Source organism: Mytilus edulis, chromosome 3 (assembly GCF_963676685.1).
Source record: "Mytilus edulis chromosome 3, xbMytEdul2.2, whole genome shotgun sequence".
Taxonomy (NCBI): Eukaryota; Metazoa; Mollusca; class Bivalvia; order Mytilida; family Mytilidae; genus Mytilus; species Mytilus edulis.
Window position 1 is genome coordinate 63,822,133 of NC_092346.1, and position 20,589 is coordinate 63,842,721.

The window sequence follows — 20,589 nt, forward strand, 5'->3', positions numbered from 1 at the left end:
TTTGGTTATTTAAATATTTTATTTTCTTCAATGATAAAATGCTGCTGATTCATTAACATCAACTAGACTTAATTTTTCATAAAAGACATAAATAATGGCACTATAGACAAATGATGTTTATAAACAAATGAAACAGCACTTAATACTTCATTCAAACATTTTTACAATTAGTTTTATTGAAACAGTTCTTGATACTTCCTTCAAATATTGAGTATTGAACACATTCAAACAATGTCACAAGAAATTTTAAAAGTTTATCTAATTCTGTTTACAAGAGTAAACATGTCATATGAATTACTACTGAAATACATTTATTACATTTAATGTGCTTGCTAATATTCATAAATTGCCAGAATTAGAAGTTAAACTTACTTAATTCCAATATTTTCATTTTAAAATATTTTCATTTTGAAATATTTTAACTTTAAAATAGAACAATGACAATCTATCCTTGAAATAGTGTACAACACATTAAATCTATTATAACAACATACAACCATCAGTTCCTTGTATTCTTCTCATTAGTTCATATAAACAACCTCTCACACAGTGAGCATGCACACATGTTGCATCTTGAATAAGTATTTAAAATTTTGTATTTTGCATTAAAACAAACGTCCATCAACAAATATTAATATTTCTTATCACAACATGCTTTTGGTAACTTATTTCCTGGTGGTTACTGGTCACGACCTCATAATGATATTCAAAGTTCAAAGTTTATACTAGCATTGTCATCAAGAAGAACTTGATACAGCTAATTTCTTGAGATGTTCCATAAATACTTGTAAGCTGACATCGTCTGTAAGTACAGCTGCTGCAGCACCATCCTGAAAAGAATAATTTTAAATTTGTAAAATCAAATAAATATGAAATTAAAATATCATTTTCAACTTTTTTGGTACACCATGCTGTTGGAAGAAAATCTCTATTACTGCAGTCACAGATGTGTGATGTGTTTTCTTTTTTTAAGTTTGGTGTCAGGGTTGGAACAGCAGCAAAACTGAGATAGGGTTTCTGTGGCCTAGTGGTCTACATAGTTCAAATAACAATTCTCCTTCTTGTGTATTTCATTTCACCTATGTTATTATCTGATGCAACTTTGAGCGTTGTTCATCCTAGTTAATACTATTTTTGCTTCAGTTCTTGATGGAGAAAGGCATTCTATATGCGGCAGAGCATTTGTGACTTTTAATCTGACACAATAAATCTATCCTCAATTTAATAAATAACTAAAATGAGCATGCAGACTTTTTGTGAAATACCATTTTGGAATATGTTAGTTTAAAATCTTTCAATAACAATTCCTGGTACAATCTTAGGACTTATTTACAGATTAAGTGTTAACTAAAAAAAAGATAGTTCTGGCACTTCATGCAAAATCATGATACAAACTGTTTATGCTAAATTATTAAAAAAAATATTGTTTAATGCTTAATAACTCAACTGAAACTGATTCTGAAGCAATTATGAATAATATTTAATTGTTGGTATGTTAATAAACAGCATTATTTAATTATTGTATAGACTCTTTTAATTTACTCTTTTTTAATAACCAGTATGTATACTTTTAGTGCATGCTATTGTGGTCATAAGAAAAACTAAGAGAAATTATTCAAGTACATGTATTTTTTAGAACTCAACCATATATTCAATATACACAGACAGCCCACGACCAAGCACATTTACAAAACATTCATTTACATTCTATATAAATAACATGCAATCGATATTTCTAAAAATAACATTCAGATCCTTACTATCTTAATTATTTTATTGAAGAGTTTGGATTTTATTGTTGTTTTTTAATTAGATTTTAAAGAAACAAATATTCATAATTCAGTACATGCGCAGTTAATGATAAATAAATCATTTCTGAAGTCTTTATTAGCTAATAATGTCTTATTCAAGTTGAAATTGGAATTAAATGATTGAGCTAGTCATCAATAAAATAAGGGAAGTTTTATTTTTGCCAGTTTATATGGGCAGCTTTTCAATCAGTCGTTTCCCTTTGGGAGGAAAATGTCATTGTAAGTTCCTGTAAAATTCATGGTGTGTTTTTATCATTACAGTAATATTATAACTTTTTCCTGAAATGCCACATAGATTCAATGCTAGGAAACTTTTTGAGTGACTATTTTTGCAAAACCCATCCTGTTGCAATTTTTGCAATAATAAAAACGTAGGAAACAAATTCCAAACTTAAAGTATCTACTACAAGTTGAATTATTTCATTTCAAGTTTGTTTTTATTTATTGTTGAAAATCCTGTAATATAAGAGCCTTTCCATCTAAATAAAAGTAAAATTCATGCACATCAGTATAGCTCATCTTAATTATCAATATTGTTGGTAACTATCACTCAATAATAGTAAATAATGATTACTACCTCAGAACTACCACCTCCAAATGATATTATCTGTCATAAATAAGGGTGCATGTTAATACAGGGGTAAGCATAATAAAGGGAATAATAATATATAGTAATAATAAAGTTGTGTGAATCTGTTAATAGAGAAGTTGAGAAGAAACACACTTATTTCAATGCATTGACCAACAGCTTAATCAGCTGACAGTGTGAGATCCTTACAGGTTGTCAAGATGGTCAAACACCCCATAGTAGTAGTAGCTTAATCAATCTTTGGCTCTTTTCCTTCATGATTCAAAGATATTTGCATGGAGAGACTCATTTTTTTTCCATTAAAAGACTTTTATCAATCTTCATGGATATGTCTAGGAAAAATGCTCAACAGTTTACATTTTTCAAGATTATATGATGTTTTATTAAGGAAAGCTGTTTCTAAATATATCATCAGAAGGTACCTGGTATATATATCTTTGCATTTCAAATTTCTAAGTAGAATATTTTAGTCTGTCTCTCACTCCTCATTATAACAAGAAGAAATAGTTAAATTGGAGAAAATAAATTAATGTAAAAAACATGAGTTTATAACTGGAGATATTCATGTTAAAATAATTAAATGAATAAATATTAAGTTACATGTTAAAGAAAGGACTAAACTTTAGCATACTGTTGATTCTTTGTTATTTTTTTGGAAACCAATTCCCATGGATTTTGTGGGAATAGAAATACCACGAATTTAAAACTTCAACAAAGTTTCTTTATGTTGTAGGATTGTATTCCGACTTAGGCCAAACCACAAATCAAATATTCATGAAAAATACAATTTTCCTCAATCCACAAAAATTGGTATCCATGAATCAACAGTTCTAAAGAGAAACATATGAGTTGGTTTTGTATTATGAATAAGATTAATGGGATTTTCTATCATGCATTTGTTTGACAACATTGAGTTATTTCCCCTTGTAAAATGTTTATGACGAATATACACACCCCTCCTGCTGTGGACTAGAATTGAAAATAAATGATAAGTAAAAAGGGTTCAAAGATTTCAATGCAAAACAGACATGTGGGAATCCATGCATTGAATCATATAGCTATTAATGACGGCTAATATAACATTAAGTTGGAGCAAAGTGCTTCATAATTGTAAGTTCTTATCTAATTGTCATTCAATATCATAACAAATTAGGTATTAAAAAGCTAAACAAAACGAATCTTAACTTAAAATAAGATAAGGCAAGCAAATAAGACTGCTGGCTATATATGTACATAAAATAATAATTTGCATGTGAAATATATCTGGTGAGTATGAATTCATTGTTGTGAGTTAATATGGAAATATGAAATAAAACAAAATTGTCAGTGTAACTTACCTGTCCCCAGCCAAAAGCAGTATTATGTGTCTGTGAGGGATTTACTCTTGATAATAAAAATCTGGCCTGGAATAAGAAATATAAATATAGCATTTGAAGACATAAAGATCAAAATTTCTAGTTCTTAATTATAGGTGTAGTAGTAACTGCCCATTTAAAAAAAAATCAAATTGACTTGTGTTTTTACTTAGTTAAAGTGCCGACATGTTTTACATGATTTCAAAATTATATGTCATTAATAATCAATTTACGTTTTCATCATTATTGTTTTCAATAATTGTAATCATATTATTTAACATAGATCCTTCATGTTTCATATAAACACAATCAGGTCTGGTAATTTTGTTGGTGTTTCATACAAAATGTACTTCGGTCAACACTTTTACACCCCAATGAATTTACAAAATGAAGCATTCAATTCTTAAATTGTCAGGTTGTAAATATTAGGATAAGGATTTTACCTGTGATCCTTCATGTTCAGTATCTATATATCTAGGCATTGGAAATCTAGTCTGTAATATTTCTTGTGCATCATCTACAGGAGCATGTAGTAACTGTTTAAAATTTTCATACTCTGGTTGTTCTTGGTAGCCTTGTTTTCTCCATTCATGTATAGTCTGTAAATAATATTTATAAATACCCATTAACAAACTTCTTTAAATTGTAAGTCATAATAAAAGTAGACTTTGGATTTGCAAAACAATTATGCCCTTTATAGCTTGCTGTTCGGTGTGAGCCAAAGCTCAGTGTTGAAGGCCGTACCTTGATGTCTCATTGGCTCTCATACCACATTTTCCAATATCTTTCTACATATTTAATGGGATACATAATAGACCACTTTCGAGTTCATCTGTCACCATGAAAAACTCATCATTTATGCATGCCTTTATGACGTCATTTACTAGATAGAGGGGATCGCCTGTATTCCTGCACTATTAATATTTATCAGACGTCTTAGTGATCGTCATTGTGCAGGATAAACTAGAAATAAAGTTGGTTTTGTAAGTACATAATCACAATCCCTTAATTACAGCAGTGCTGATAACATTCATAAGAATTTAATTCGCCGGATAATTCGTGTAATATAGCATTATAGTTTTCCAACCACTGGAAAGGAAGTGACGAAGCCCCTAAACGCAAGAATGATGTTCACTAAAACCAGAGTTTTTGACGGAAATGCATCAAACTGGAAAGTTGTCTATTGGGGGGAAAGATCGGACATGTAATGTATAATCAGCTTAAAAGCAGAAATACATTTATAAAAGGAAATCTTTTCTTGATAAGAATAATAAGGTATGGATAAATGAAATGAGCTAAGAATTGAAAGCTTTTAAATCCATGAAAGTAATTCCTGTTAAAGAATACTTACTGCACCATGATAGATAACTATCTGGAAAAATGTGTCCATTAATAATATCCTATCTGGTTGTATACTACTGGTATCTAATAATACAGGCTGAAATCATAATAATATAACATATTATGATTAAATTCAGTAATTCATTAATAAATATGCTAAATTTAAAATATAAGAATATATAACTCTAGTTTAATGGCTTACCATTTTTAGGTATTTCAAGCAATAAGAAGAATGATAGCTTGCAATACTAGAAACAATACCAAATTTGTGTAAATTGACTTTTAACAAAGTCTTGCATTTTTTATAATAAAAATGAAGAAAACAAGTGAAACTGGGAGCAACTGCTCACTGATGATACCCCCGCCGTAAGTGGATGATATTAATAGTGTAAAAATATGCAAGTGTTCGGTAAACAGGAAGTTGTCGAGTGATGAATCTGAAAAAGCATCACACGGTATAGCTGACTATATAAATCCTGAAACCAAATTTCAGAAATCCTTGTATAGTAGTTCCTGAGAAAAATGTGACGAAAATTTTCAACTTGGCTATCATGTGTAAAATCATACAAGTGTTCGGTAAACAGGAAGTTGTTGAGTGATCAATCTGAAAACGCATCACATGGTATAGCTGACTTAGATAAACCCTGAAACCAAATTTCAGAAATCCTTGTATTGTAGTTCCTGAGAAAAATGCGACGAAAAAAAAATCATGGGACGGACAGACTGACGGAAGGACAGACAGAGGTAAAACAGTATACCCCCCCATTTTTAAAGCGGGGGTATAATAAGACAACATAATTGTATCTTTGTTTATGGATATCAACAGAGAATACATTTTCAAAAGTAATAACATCCAAGTATATTATAAATGGGCATATAGTATTCCCCATAAGATAAAAAATATGTAAATTCAAATGGAAATTGTCGCTTGGAGATTCCCAGGTCAATTTGTATTAGAATTTTGTCATTCAATCAAAGTTAAGTATAATTCTTACCTCTGGTGTACCACTAAATGAGTAGGCGTATAATATCGGCTGTATCATTATCAATGACTGTGTTAAATCCTCTATATTCAGCATATGTCTAAAATATAAACATATTTCTACATGTAATTTGTCTTTTAAAGTTAAATTTTATATTAAAGATTATAGTTGTTATACTTCTTGTTGTCCATTTTTTTTTTTTAAATTGCATATTTGCGTTCAGTTTAGACAACTTTCGTAAATGCTGGGTCAATCTACAATGCAATCATAATATGATATTCTTTTTTTTTTTTTTTTTCTAACTATTTTGAAGTATCAATTTAAACATTGAAATTTTTTTCACACAATAATCATATTTGGGATTTACACTCAAATATAATGCTGATATTTTCAATGCATGTCATAATTAAATAGAAGGTAATACAATTTTTTTTACATTTACCTGTAATATGACGTTTCATCAGGGCTATTATTGAATACTTGTAAAAACTGTGATCTTCGTAAATGAAACATAAATTGTGGATATAATGAAAAGTTTTCTGAAAATCTGAATGAGTTTGGATCATCTTTGTGGTATTCTCCAAATTTCTGGCACTGAAAATAAATAAAAAATATACATTAAATATCTGTTTTAAAAGTACATGTACTTTGAATTTACAATTTCTACATTACAATACTGATTAACAGCTTAAAAAACTGTTGTTCTATGAAAAAAAAAAATGTTTTTTTGCAGACAATTCTTTTGAGTTTCAAAAAGACTTTTTAAAACATTTCATGTTTTGATGATTTTACATTCAAACTGAATAACAAAGGTAGAAAGAAGGTGACTGTTTAGAGATCTTACCAGCCTAATTAACATTCTATCTAACCATCTAAGAACATCAGGACCATCGTCAGTTTCTGCTCTGAACACTGCTAACCTTGCCATTAATACTGCTGATGCCTCTTGGTCAAAGCCTGCAGATATGTGTTGTATATTGGCACTAGCATCTGCCCAACTATAACAAAGGTTTGATAATCAATTAGATGTGTTTTTATATTTACAGGTATATCAACTAATACATTTAATATGGATTGATAAAAGTAAGTTTAGTACAAAACCTTTATGTAGAAATAGTCTGTAAATCATACCTATACTTTCAATATTAAGGTGATATAATAATTCAATCCCATTAGAGATTTTATAAGACAGCATGTTTTAACAAAGTTGGTTATTTTTCTTGCCAGTTTGTCGGGGAATATGAACATGTACTGTAATTTAAAAATTGCCATACTGATCATAAAATTTGTCAAATCTTGAACTCAAACTCTGCTGTCACATGCAAACATCCCATATTGCTCATACAGGTTTAATGTTCTCTATGTTTTGTCTTAAATTTAATCATGCCAACAATAGAATATTAACAAGCTTAATATAGTATATTGTAAACTTACTTCCTAGCTACTGTTGATACCCGTATTCGTCTCTGACCACTAGAATGCTGATACTGTGTTATAAACTGTATATATCCTCTACCCCCTTGTGGTATAGGGGCATTGTGCTGAAACACATAACATTTAGAATATAAGGTAATTTCCAAAACAATTTCTTTTTTTTTGGCTGACTATACAGTATGGATGTCACTCATTGTCGAAGGCTGTATGGTGCATGTAATTGCATTTATCTTCGTCATTCGAACTCATATGAATAGTTGTCTTATTGACAATCATACAGCATGTCCTTGTTTTCATATTCATTTAATTGATCAAAACAAATTGACTAACATTCTAAATCCCATACAGAATCCATCCATTAAAACCTAAATCAATTTTGAATATTGCAAATATACAACTTCTTTTGACAGTTAACATAAATAATTTTGTTCAAATTAACAAAGCAAAAGTTAAAATCAATTTTATTTACATAATTTCTTTCAAATGATTTCTGTGATAAAAAAGAAAAAGAGTAGTTAAAATGGTCTATTCATTCATATAAAATATGTACAATTAACTTACTTGGTTAACTACTTCAAAAAAGAATGCTAGAGTAAGGTTAGGATAAAGTCCACATAACTTCCATTGAGATGTACCACCAAGTCCCATTTCTGTATCAGAAACAGATGCCCCTTTCACACCTAAAGACACACATGGACCTATAGCTCCAGATACTTTAAGCTCCTTTGATGTCTAAAAACAAAAACAATTTTAAGCTATATAATTTGAGTTAATTGTTAAAACTCTGTTGAAATTAAAAAAAATAAAAAGATAATTGCTTTTGACATTAGCCTTCATATCAACATGAAAGAAACACTTAAAAATTTTTGAGACATATAATAGAGTCATCATCAATTGTAGTGGTTCTTATTGGACTTTCAATATTCCCTTGCATTAAGAAAACACATGTAGTATGCTTCATGAAAGAAGAGCAAGGTTATTTATAGATTTTGATACTCAATGATTTATAATTTTAAACCACAAATTCTTATGAACCAAAAACATTCAACATATATTTATTTCTATACATTTACCTTGACTTCTACTGTTGCACCAAATCCCATTTTGAATTCTTGTTTACCATCTTTTGAAAATACCCTCTGGAAAGTCTGTTTGAACATGGATGAATTAAAAGAGTCACCCATTACCATGTGACCTCTAAAATATAAAGAACAAAATAAAGTGAATTGAACTCTTTAAGATTTAACACAATCATTAACAGCAAGTCTGATTACTTTTAATAACAAATAATACTGTAAATTCAGAAATATTGCGAGGTTTTTATTATTGCGAAAAATGCAACAGAGTTGTCAACGCAATAATTTAAACTCACATTTTGAAGTATTAAATATAAGTTAATCAGAATTGTTCTCAAATCGTAAAAATTAAAATCGCATTTAAGTCTAAATGACAAAATGGCAATAATAAATGCATGCATTAATATCTGAATTCACAGTAGCCAACAAAAAATACAACACAAATAAGACCAAAAATTAAAATCAAATTAAGTTAATATTTTTTGCAATAGAAAAAATCTTTAATATTTTAACAATTTATACTTTTTAAATTAGTGTATACATACCCAGTATATCTAGGACAAAACTTCATCTCGTGTAGACCTGTCTGATCTAAAGCACAGGAGTATATATCTACAATATGTCCATTGTTTGCTGATCTGTTAGCCAAGGCCTCATAGTGCTGATAACAAACAAAATAATACAAAAAATCTTTTATTTTTAAATCACTTAACCTACACGTTACAATTATAGTTAACAGGGTTTGGTTATACATCAAAACAAGTTTCTATAAGAGAGTATCGGTAATCTTTTAGTGAATCAAGTTGTCAAGTTAGCTGCAGTACTGCATTGTTTTGTATTGTCATATACATTTGTACCTCAGATCCCCTTCAATTCATATATACTAAATCTTTCTTTCTATAAATGACACTCAATATATATTTTTGTCATATTTAATTGACTTTTTCGATATTTCTATAATGAACAAAACCAAGACCATAACTTGAATTCTAGATATTGTCATGCAAAAACCACATCTAATTGAAAGTCGGTCTATTTTACTCGTAATTCTTACAAAATTCTTCAGAAAATGCAACAACCCATTTTAAATCTTGACCATCCCTTACAAGTTCTATGGTATACATGTAAATATATTTTTATGATATTGCAAATGTTTTTGTATTTAAACAAGATGTGATCTCTTGCATACACTTAAAATGAAAGATTGAAGTTTAAAACATTAAGTAAATTTTCTGTGACATAAATTTTAAAACAAACATACCTTCATTGCTTTCTTCATATATTTGACGTTGTCTTTCTCTATATCATGATGTGATCTGATAGGGTGTTTAAGTTCATCATCAACAACCATACCAGGTCCTTGTGTACATGGTCCACCACAAAATAACATTATTCTAGCTCCTGTGTTTGGGAAGGTACACTGAAAAAAGTTATATATCAAGTATGAAGTATTTTAAGTAATCTAAGATTTATCTTATTATCAGGCTAAGTAATGCATATAAATTTATTTATATGTTTTGGAGTTAAGAATGATGTCCATTTTCACTGAACTATCACACATTTTGGTTCAGAGGCCAGCTGAAGCCTGCTTTTCAGTTGCATGATTTTCTCTCTGCTTTGAAGGCCAATTGGTGACCTTATTTGTTCTTGGGTCAGGTTGTTTTCTCTGACATATTCCCCATTTCTTTCTTAATTTTAATGTAACTATAATCAAGAAACATTTCAAATATATGTTTTTTGCAACATTAAAAAAAAAAATCAACCAGAGGCCATGTGGACTTGACAAATACATATTTGTTAATAATATTTAATAGTACAAACTTGACATGTGATATAGATAGATCTAAAAAATAAAACATGTATTTATTTACTAATACAAAGCTACTTCTAAAATTTCAGGTCAGTCAATAAATGATGTGCTATTATTTATATCACGAAAATGGCAGTAAAGAATTCTGAAATGCTTGCCATTTTTATAGGTTTAAAAAAGCATGGACTATAGCTTACATACCTCTAAGAGTCCTACAGCTATTGACAGAGCTACACCAGTAGCCCTAAGTGAACGTTTGCCTTGTGTTACAGGCCATGGATCTCTTTGTAGTTCTCCTAATAAATCTGTTAAGTTCATATCACATTTATGGACTGGCTGTAAAAATCTGAAATTCAGAATTAAGAATATAACTATTTTTTTCAGTGATTTTAACTTCATTCTTTTCCCATTTATTTCATACTGGAAGTTATTTTCATTGAAAAGGGAGTGTTTAACATTTTTAAACTTACTACGTTCACACAGCAGTTGGAAGTAACTCACATATAACTTTGAAACAGATGAATTTCCCCCCTGAAATTACATTATTTAAAATTATGATACAATAATTTCTTTATACATTCAAAACGTTATTTGTTTTTTTTACAGAATTTATTTCAAACACACCCAACCACTACTATAGTAACCCTTTCAAACTTGAAGTTTATGTAGTTGACTATCGCACTTAATTCCTAGACTCTCATATACTCTCTGTTTTTAATAATTGTTCCCTCCTACCTATTTGAAGGAAGCTGATGTTGCTGGGGTCCCTGTGGTCCTCCTCCTCCCCCTCTCTGTTGTTGTGCAGGAGCGGCTCCTTTGCCAATGCCAAGCATATCCTTAAAGCAAAATTACAAGTTCATCATGAGTTAAGATAGATGAATTTTGACTAATTCGTGTAACTTTAATATCTATTTTTTAAAATAAGATGGTTAATTTAGTTTAAGTAAAATGTTATTTTTGACTGAGTCTTCCTAAGTTGGTGTGACAGGTAACTGTAAAATTTCAAAATACACAATAAGGCAAATTACTATTATTCATTAAATGACTTGTACAAAATGTATCTACATGCATATTGATAGAATCTGATTACCGCAACAAAAAGTTAGTACATTATACATCACTGTATAGCCATGGTCATAAATTATAACCAATTATAAATGTCAGAATTCAATGTTAATAAAGTGTTTGGCAAATGTTGTGTGAATTTTATATCTTGTGAAATATTTTCAACCCAAGATTGCATGGTGTATCCATTAATTTTCTTGCTTTGTTTAAGACTCATTGGTCGCCTTAGACTGTTTTCTGCTCTTTGGTTGGGTTGTTGTCTCTTTGACACATTCCCCACCCATTTCCATTCTCAATTTTATATTTTTGAGTAATTTTACCTGGATTTGTTTGGCATTTAAATCTTTGGTTCCTCTGAAGACATAACTTTTTGAACATCCTTCACATCCTAGTTCATGAACTTGTACCATTTTACCGTAGGTTATTAATCCTATCAAAGCATTCTGTGGTAATAAACTTAGGGACATTTGCAATGATTCCTGTAATAAAAAGAGTCTTGTGAAAGGAAGTGTCATATCTTATCAGAGACAACCTAGCTAACTAGTGATTTAACAAACATAGCATACTAAAAGCATTTGATAAAAACATTACATTTTTGTAATTGTTGACTGAACATTTTTTAAATTATATTGTCTTCTTTTTTTTATCGGAAACGGAAAGTTAATAATATCATCACAGAAAGTTTGAAAAAATGGACTGTTGTTTGTGTAATCATATGTATATGATTTTAAATATGTAGGATATCTGCATGACAACACTTTTATGTTGACCTTAAATAAACTTTACCTTTACAGCTTGTAAATCTTCCTCTTCCATACATGTATCCAATACAATTAGAAACACAGGTGGGTGACATTGGGCTCTCTGTAATGATGAATAAAATGTAAACCAACCCTACATTTACTTTCATTTCCAACAAAACCTTTTTTAGGATGAATTTTACAGAACAATTTTTGAAATATATGGCAGCATTTTGAATGAGTATCTGAACAAATGCCATATCATATCATCTTAGGTTTACCACTATTTTTTTAGAAATGTTAAACATGAAAACCTATTTGATGTAAAAAAAAAAAAAAACTTTAAAATTTCTTGACCAATCTTCTGGTAAAAAATTAAGAATTGATAATGTCAAATGTTGTAGCAACTTATTTCATAATCTAGTTAGGCCGTTTTTATTAAATAAGTTGGTTTACGGATCCGCCGACCCGAATTTTCGCTAATTCAAATAAAAATAAACGCACATTTGCCCTTAAAAATTATTTCCGCCGACCTCATATTTATCGATTTACTAAGAAAATTTTAAACGGTATTTTTGTGTTTACGTTTCGTAATTCTGGTTCCTATTACTGCATTAAAAAATCGTGAACCAGTGCACCGGAAACGTGACTGGTTAGCTGTTCACGTGTTTGCGCATCCTTAAACCCTGACTTCCGTTTAGGAACCAGACGATATCAGGGCATGGTTTGTTTACTATGAATGAACCAGTGTACATCCATCTGGATGTGGACGTCCTAAACAATTCAATATTATCAGACAAAAAATTTGTGAAATGCCTTCGTCATGATACCATAGGTCAAGTCATTAATGAACAATTAGAAAACTTTAATGTTGTGATTGAAGAAATAAGGGCCGGCAGTAGTGACCACGGCAAAATAAATGACAATGGAACCGTTACACCTGAAACTACACCGGTGGACGTTCTTATCAACTTTAATACCAAGTACCTTATGATAAAATGCCGGGAAATTCAAGAAACACCGGATATTTATTAATTCCACAAAACCTACAAAAGATGCTGAACTAGAGGCTCTAAAGAGCCTGTGTCGCTCACCTTGGTCTATGTGAATATTAAACAATGGACACAGATGGATTCATGACAAAATTGTGTTTTGGTGATGGTGATGTGTTTGTAGATCTTACTTTACTAAACATTCTTGCTGATTACAATTATCTGTATCTATCTGTGGAAAATGTTATTGAAAATCTTCAAATTTTAAGAAAATTGTTAAAAATTGACTATGAAGGGCAATAACTCCTTAGGGGGTCAATTGACTACATGTATTTTGGTCATACTGACTTATTTTTAGTTCTTACTTTGCTGTACATTATTGCTGTTTACAGTTTATCTCTATCTATAATAATATTCAAGATAATAACAAAAAAACAGCAAAATTTCCTCAAAATTACCAATTCAGGGGCAGAAACCTAACAACCTATTATCCGATTCATCTGAAAATTCCAGGGCAGATAGATGTTGACCTGATCAACAATTTTACTTCCTGTCAGATTTGCTCTAAATGCTTTGGTTTTTGAGTTATAAGCCAAAAACTGCATTTTACCCCCATGTTCTATTTTTAGCCATGGCGGCCATCTTGGTTTGTTGGCCAAGTTACCGGACACATTTTTTTAACTAGATACCCCAATGATGATTATGGCTAAGTTTGGTTAAATTTGGCCCAGTAGTTTCAGAGGAGAAGATTTTTCTAAAAGATTACTAAGATTTACAAAATGGTTAAAAATTGACTATAAAGGGCAATAATTCCTAAAGTGGTCAACTGACCATTTTGGTCATGCTGACTTATTTGTAGATCTCACTTTGCTGAACATTATTGCTGTTTACAGTTTATCTCTATCTATAATAATATTCAAGATAATAACCAAAAGCAGCAAAATTTCCTTAAAATTACCATTTCAGGGGCAGCAACTCAACAACGGAATGTCCGATTCATCGGAAAATTTCAGGGCAGATAGATATTGACCTGATGAACAATTTTAAACCATGTCAGATTGCTCTAAATGCTTTGGTTTTTGAGTTATAAGCCAAAAACTGCATTTTACCCATATGTTCTATTTTTAGCCATGGTGGCCATCTTGGTTGGTTGGGCGGGTCACCGGACACATTTTTTAAAATAGATACCCCAATGATGATTGTGGCTAAGTTTGGATTAATTTGGCCCAGTAGTTTCAGAGGAGAAGATTTTTCTAAAAGATTACTAAGATTTACGAAAAATGGTTAAAAATTGACTATAAAGGGCAATAACTCCTAAAGTGGTCAACTGACCATTTTAGTCATGTTGACTTATTTGTAGATCTTACTTTGCTGAACATTATTGCTGTTTACAGTTTATCTCTATCTATAATAATATTCGAGATAATAACCAAAAACAGCAAAATTTCCTTAAAATTACCAATTCAGGGGCAGCAACCCAACAACAGGTTGTCCGATTCATCTGAAAATTTCAGGGCAGATAGATCTTGACCTGATGAACAATATTACCCCATGTCAGATTTGCTCTGAAAGCTTTGGTTTTTGAGTTATAAGCCAAAAACTGCATTTTACCCCTATGTTCTATTTTTAGCCATGGCGGCCATCTTGGTTAGTTGGCCTGGTCACCGGACACATTTTTTAAACTAAATACCCTAATGATGATTGTGGCCAAGTTTTGTTAAATTTGGCCCAGTAGTTTAAGAGGAGAAGATTTTTGTAAAAGTTAACGCAGGACGACGACGACGGACACCGGACGCCAAGTGATGAGAAAAGCTCACTTGGCCTTTCGGCCAGGTGAGCTAATAAAAGGTATTATCAAAAGGCTTTTCAAGTTTTACAGAACTATAAATAAGTCTTTTCAATCAAGTTTAAATTATTTTTTTTTTCCCCTCCTACCCTATTTTTTTGTGGCTGATATCCGTAAACCAAGTAAAAAAACAAAAACTGGAAAGATCTAGTTTAAATTTATTTTTTTCCCCTCCTCCTACCCGAAGTTTTTTGGGCTGATGTCCGTAAACCAACTTATTAAATAAAAACGGCCTTAGTATATTTCAGTTTTGCTCTTTGCAAATGGTCTATGATTGAGTGGTTTAAAGTGATTAATAAATTCAATTGTTACTTAGATATTGTTAATTTGTAAGTTAAACAGTAATAATAAAGCGGTTCCATGTGATTCACACATGTATTACACAAAATGATATACTTACAGTAATTGTGTATTCTAATGTAGAAAACTGAGGAATTATTTCTGCAGGTTGATGTTGTTCTGAGATGGCTGCATATTGTGGAGGAAACTGAAATAAAATACATAAATAACAAACGTGTATAAAATGTTATGGTTATTCGCTAATTGAACAGGTTTTAATGTTTTTACATAGTCTAAATCCCTATAGATCACAAAGTCAAACACTTTTTTCCCTATCATACAAATAGAAAGTGTTTAAAGTACATATAATTCTTACTTATATATGTGTAAGCTGATATACATGTACTGTACACGGAGTCTAATTTAGTAAACCAAAAATGCCTGTTGTTAAGATGCGAATTGGGATTTTGTTTTTAAAAAAATGTATTGACAAACTAGTATCATTCAATGTGATTTCTTTTTTCACAATGTAGAAGTCAACTTACAGGGTTCCTTTGGAAACAGAAGTTACATGCCCAAATCTTTGCTCTGTAATCCACTTGGCTGAAATGACATGAAAAATTATGTGAAAATCTACATAAAAAATATTGCTAGGATGTTAGCCACTGTATAATAAAAAAACATAGAAGTTTTAAATGAAAAAAGATAATGTTTATATTGTATTTCATAGCATAGAAATTTGCTGAACACTTCCATGAATGTTTCACTTTTTTTCAGATTTTCAGTTTTCTATTATCATGATTATGGCAAATTAAATCTTATCCATACATTCATGAACATGATGAACATTAAGTGACATGCCACTACAAAACATCAGGGCTGTATATTGTTTTAAAATTTAAATCCACTATGTCAGTACATGTACATGTACATAAGCCGTGATAACTCTTTGTGCAAAAATAAAAGCTGAATATCTATCATATTTACCAGAATGGATTAAGTATAGCTCTACATGCTGGTCTTGTACATAATACTGGATCATACTGTATAGGTGGCAAATCTGCTCTCTCTTTAATAGGGGTCAATAAACATCCTAATGGTATAACCATACGTGTAGCCTCTATCCGACTAGATGGCCAAACATTCCAACTAAATCTTGTTCCATCACGATCTTCATTTTGTTGAATGAACTCTTGATATGTTGCCATGCTGGCTCTATCAATAAAGAAACAAGTTTAAAATGTTGAAAAACAAAACGTTACAAAATAAATTAACATTCACAACTAAAAACTATGAATTTAGTGTTATCAAAATTTTTATTTAGCATTTACCACAAAGAAAGTAAAGTAGGTTTTAGTACAATAATACATTGTACAACATAAATTTGATTCCACCTTAAGCTTGAATTCTTTAAAATAGAATGGTTTAACTTTTATGATGTACAAATGTAATTCTATATGAAAGTCAGTCATGATCACATCCTGTATTCTGTCAAATTCAATTTATTTCAGAGTCAACATATAGAATTTAATATACATGTACATTTGGTCTTTAATACTCTTGGGTGTTAAATTTATGAAGAATACAGCAAAAGGAGTTATATATTTAAAAAAAAAATTAACCAATTATAAAATAGCAAGCTTTACAAATGTATAGCTGCCATCACTTTTCCAGAATTTAATTCCAAACTCAGTATTTTCAAATAGCACCATTGGATTTGAAATGGCAGTGTTTCAGACTTTCCCAAAAAAATTACATCACCACATTTTAACACTGTGACTCTGTTATAAAATCTAGTCAGCTTCATCACGGTACCCTGGAGCTATAATCAAGTTCCTGGAGAGATCACTGAATCTTGAGCAATGTTTGCCAACAATGTAAAAGTTTTGGTTGGTCTAAGATGGTAGATGTACATCCCATAATATAATGTGCAATCTGACTAAAAAGGTTAAAATACTGATCCTGTGTAAATCTTTGCATATAAGGGGACAAAGTCCACTATTACAGTAGAAAAATCAATAAAAAACATTATTTTTTTTTAAATCAGGAAAATTTCCCAAATTTTTCATTACTAGTACTAATGAACTCAAAATCGTTTTTTCCCTTTTTTTCGATTCCCGCATTTGCACAGCAATTTACCTCCCTTATCCGGTCTCCTTTGACATTAGACTTTGAGTGAAATATATATTTATCAGTCCAGTAAAATATAGGAAGAAACACAATAACAATTTCATTTTTAATTATTCTTTGATATGAAAAAAAAAAGTTACTTGATGATAGCGTTTCTTTGTTTACATTCAATATGACGTCATAACTAAAATAACATCATAACTAAAATAGCGTCACAACTAAAATCCCTAACAACAGAACTAAAATCGGAAACGTTACAGTATTTCCATTTCTTTTTTAACAGATTTTGAAGTTAAAATATGTTTGATTTAAACAAAAATAATATATACAGACTTTGTCCCTTTCACAGGTAATGTCTACAAAATATTACATGTTATAAGAATATGACGAAGATCCATTCATGATTCTGCATTCTGATATGATATCCTAATCCAGCTTAGTTTCCAAATATTTGAAAGAGTTGTGTGTTAATCATTACAAAACTTCTTCAATACAGTCAAAACCACAGCAGTGTCAGATTCAATAAAGTTTGGACACAGTATACATAATTTTCAATCAGATTGTACATTACTGTAAATGTTTATAATCTCCAGGTGACTGATAGAAAAGGATTGACATAAAAATATAAAGTGTACAGAAAATATCCCCAATTTACTTACTTGGTTGAAAATTTTACTTTCATTCTCTGTGTAAATAGATATTTCGAACAACAATTAGAGTACTGTAAACGAACTATACTTGTTAAAATATGTTAGAACAAATATATAAAATATCTGCCAATAATAATCTGGTACTGTCAGTTTCAGAAGCCAGTGCTCACAAGTCTCAATTATTTACAGTACAAAACTTGAGTGGTGTCTTTCACTTAACAGATATATTATGAATATCAAACAAATCATTTTTGTTTGTATTTTGGAATACTTACTTCCACAGACAACGGAATGACGTTGAATATTTCCAGTTGTCAAATCCACACACGAGAAATCTCCTGTGATGCCACGTAAATATCCCAGAATGCAACTTATGACGCAATATATGGGATATCCCTTCCGTTTGGCACTTTCATTTTTGCATCGTCCCAGTTTACTACAAATTTAGACTATAATAATGATAGCTATTCATGCAGGTAGAAAGACAACAAGCTACATAAATAACTTTACACTTTCTTGTACTAAAGAAGGATGCAAAAAGAAAGGCGCCTTTATTTGGGGCGAAAAATCGAAATAAAGTGTATAAAAGTTAAAGCCAAAGACGTGGAAACTCTGTTTTTTTCCGGAAAATTGTAAAAAAAAAAAAAATATCAACCCAAAAAATCGAAAAAAAACCCATAGAATTTGGGCAAATTTATTGCAAATCAAAGCCAAACCACTGAAAAAAACTGTTGTAATACATGAACAGAATCGATAGCCAACAATAGAAATAGGAAGATGTGGTGTGAGTGCCAACTGAGACTATACTAATCTATAAGACGGTATATAGTAGTCTCAGGTGCCAATGAGACAACTCTTCAGAACAATTTATAAAAGTAAACCATTATAGGTCAATGTACGGCCTTCAACACAGAGCCTTGGCTAACACCGAACAAAAAGCTATAAAGGGCCCCAAAATTACTAACTATTGTAAAACCATTCAAACGGGAAAACCAAAGGTCCAATCCATATAAAAAACGAGAAATGAGAAACATGTATAAATTACATAAACAAACGACAACTACTGTTCATCAGATTCCTGACTTAAGACAACGTTTTTGAGTTCATTAATATCAAGTATTAGGGAGCTACTATTTGATTTTTAAAAGGGGGGGGGGGGGGGGGGGGTCAGGGGCTAGGATGAAATTTGAAAAAAATAGGAGTTTTTAGTAAAAAAAAAAAGTTAGGACGACAATTTAGGTAAAAAAAATTCAGAATAAACTAAAAAAAAAAGGCAGGACCGAGCAGAGTGAAAATTAAAAAGGCAGGACAGAGATTACAGTTAAAAAATAAAAGCAGGACAAAATTTTTCATCCTAGCCCCCCCATAAAAATCAAATGGTAGCTCCCTTAATGAAGCATAGATGTACTGTCTTTGACTGACCATAACTTTTCAATCGTTGGCAAACATTTAAAAAATTCATTCATACAGACATCATCCCTTTCACAGGTATAAATGTAGTCCGAGATTACTCTGATGTCCTACGGCTGTTTTGCCAGACAAGCTGGGGCCATTGGGTTGGACTAGTATAAATGCTAGTCCTATAATATAAGACCTCAAAGGTTCATATCATTTACATTCATGTTATTTTACCATATAAAGTAAATTTTTTAATTGTTTTAAAATAAAGTGACATTTTCCAAAAACATAGACAGATTTCCTCTAGTGATTTGTCAATTATTCTGACTAAATGAATAATGAATATTTTGATGAAAACAAGGACGTATATATGGTAGTTATACATCCTTGATGAAAATCAAAGACCAAGATCTGATTCATACAATACTGGTAAACTGATAGTCGGAAGATGTTAAACAACTATCAAATTCTCATTAATGACATTGCTACTACAAAAATCAAGCTAACTAACTGTTAAGGGAGCGAACATATCCAATACCCTAAATCTTAAGTTAGTAATAAACTAGACCTGTGGTCCTATTAATCAAAGAAATTAAGATTAGAATATATGTCAAATTTTAGCAGGACTTTTATAGATAACCTGTAATTACAGTTTTCACACAAGTTGATACAACATTCTACAGCATGTAAGACATAACCTTTGCTGGAGGTTAACATTTAAGGAAGTTTCTTTATTTTCTTTTACATATTTTCAAGCAATTATCAATATTCTAATCTTTCCAAAAGGTGCTGGTTACCATTCAGAATCTAAATCAGATGTGTACAAAAGTATTTGTAAACAAGCCTGTTTAATGGTATGTTGAAATAATATATATGTATATATCACAGAAACAGTTTCAGTAAATTGTTATGAGTCGATTAACAAGGGGTCTCATTTGGGGGTTCCGATCCTGGATCCCGCTTACTGTTTCGTCAGATTCACGTATCCCGCTTACACTATGTACGTAAGCAATTCTCATTTTTTTTTCTTTCCCGGGTCCCGCTAGACCTCATTTCCCGTTTTCACGACACAATAATTTGACTTTCACGT

General features: G+C 30.7%; 2 protein-coding genes across 6 annotated transcripts in view; one reads left to right on the top strand and one right to left on the bottom strand.

Annotated features, from left to right (window-relative positions):
• LOC139517108 (protein transport protein Sec23A-like) lies at window positions 1–18,501 on the bottom strand. 4 transcript variants are annotated; one of them, XM_071307787.1, is made up of 22 exons: window positions 18,377–18,501; window positions 16,309–16,536; window positions 15,867–15,924; window positions 15,443–15,529; window positions 12,251–12,328; window positions 11,785–11,943; window positions 11,135–11,235; window positions 10,601–10,745; window positions 9,851–10,009; window positions 9,135–9,250; window positions 8,587–8,710; window positions 8,075–8,245; window positions 7,514–7,620; window positions 6,924–7,077; window positions 6,522–6,673; window positions 6,092–6,179; window positions 5,107–5,193; window positions 4,199–4,354; window positions 3,738–3,803; window positions 3,355–3,369; window positions 2,389–2,418; window positions 1–830 (listed from the first exon to the last, which is right to left on the bottom strand). In XM_071307787.1, exons 2-22 carry the CDS (start codon window positions 16,527–16,529, stop codon window positions 738–740), a joined length of 2,367 nt encoding a protein of 788 aa, XP_071163888.1. In that variant the 5' UTR covers window positions 16,530–16,536; window positions 18,377–18,501; the 3' UTR covers window positions 1–737. The 4 variants fall into 4 exon arrangements, with proteins under 4 accessions (XP_071163888.1, XP_071163889.1, XP_071163890.1 ...); XM_071307788.1 differs by lacking the exon at window positions 3,355–3,369; XM_071307789.1 differs by lacking the exon at window positions 2,389–2,418.
• The window catches only part of LOC139517109 (threonine aspartase 1-like), an 11,076-nt gene continuing 8,959 nt past the window's right edge, over window positions 18,473–20,589 (top strand). The window contains exons 1-2 of one of the 2 annotated variants that reach the window (XM_071307791.1): window positions 18,473–18,577; window positions 20,286–20,353. In XM_071307791.1, the coding sequence (XP_071163892.1) occupies window positions 18,559–18,577; window positions 20,286–20,353 (87 nt within the window). In that variant the 5' untranslated portion in view covers window positions 18,473–18,558. The remainder of the gene's footprint in view (window positions 18,578–20,285; window positions 20,354–20,589) is intronic. The other variant, XM_071307792.1, reaches the window with a different exon arrangement.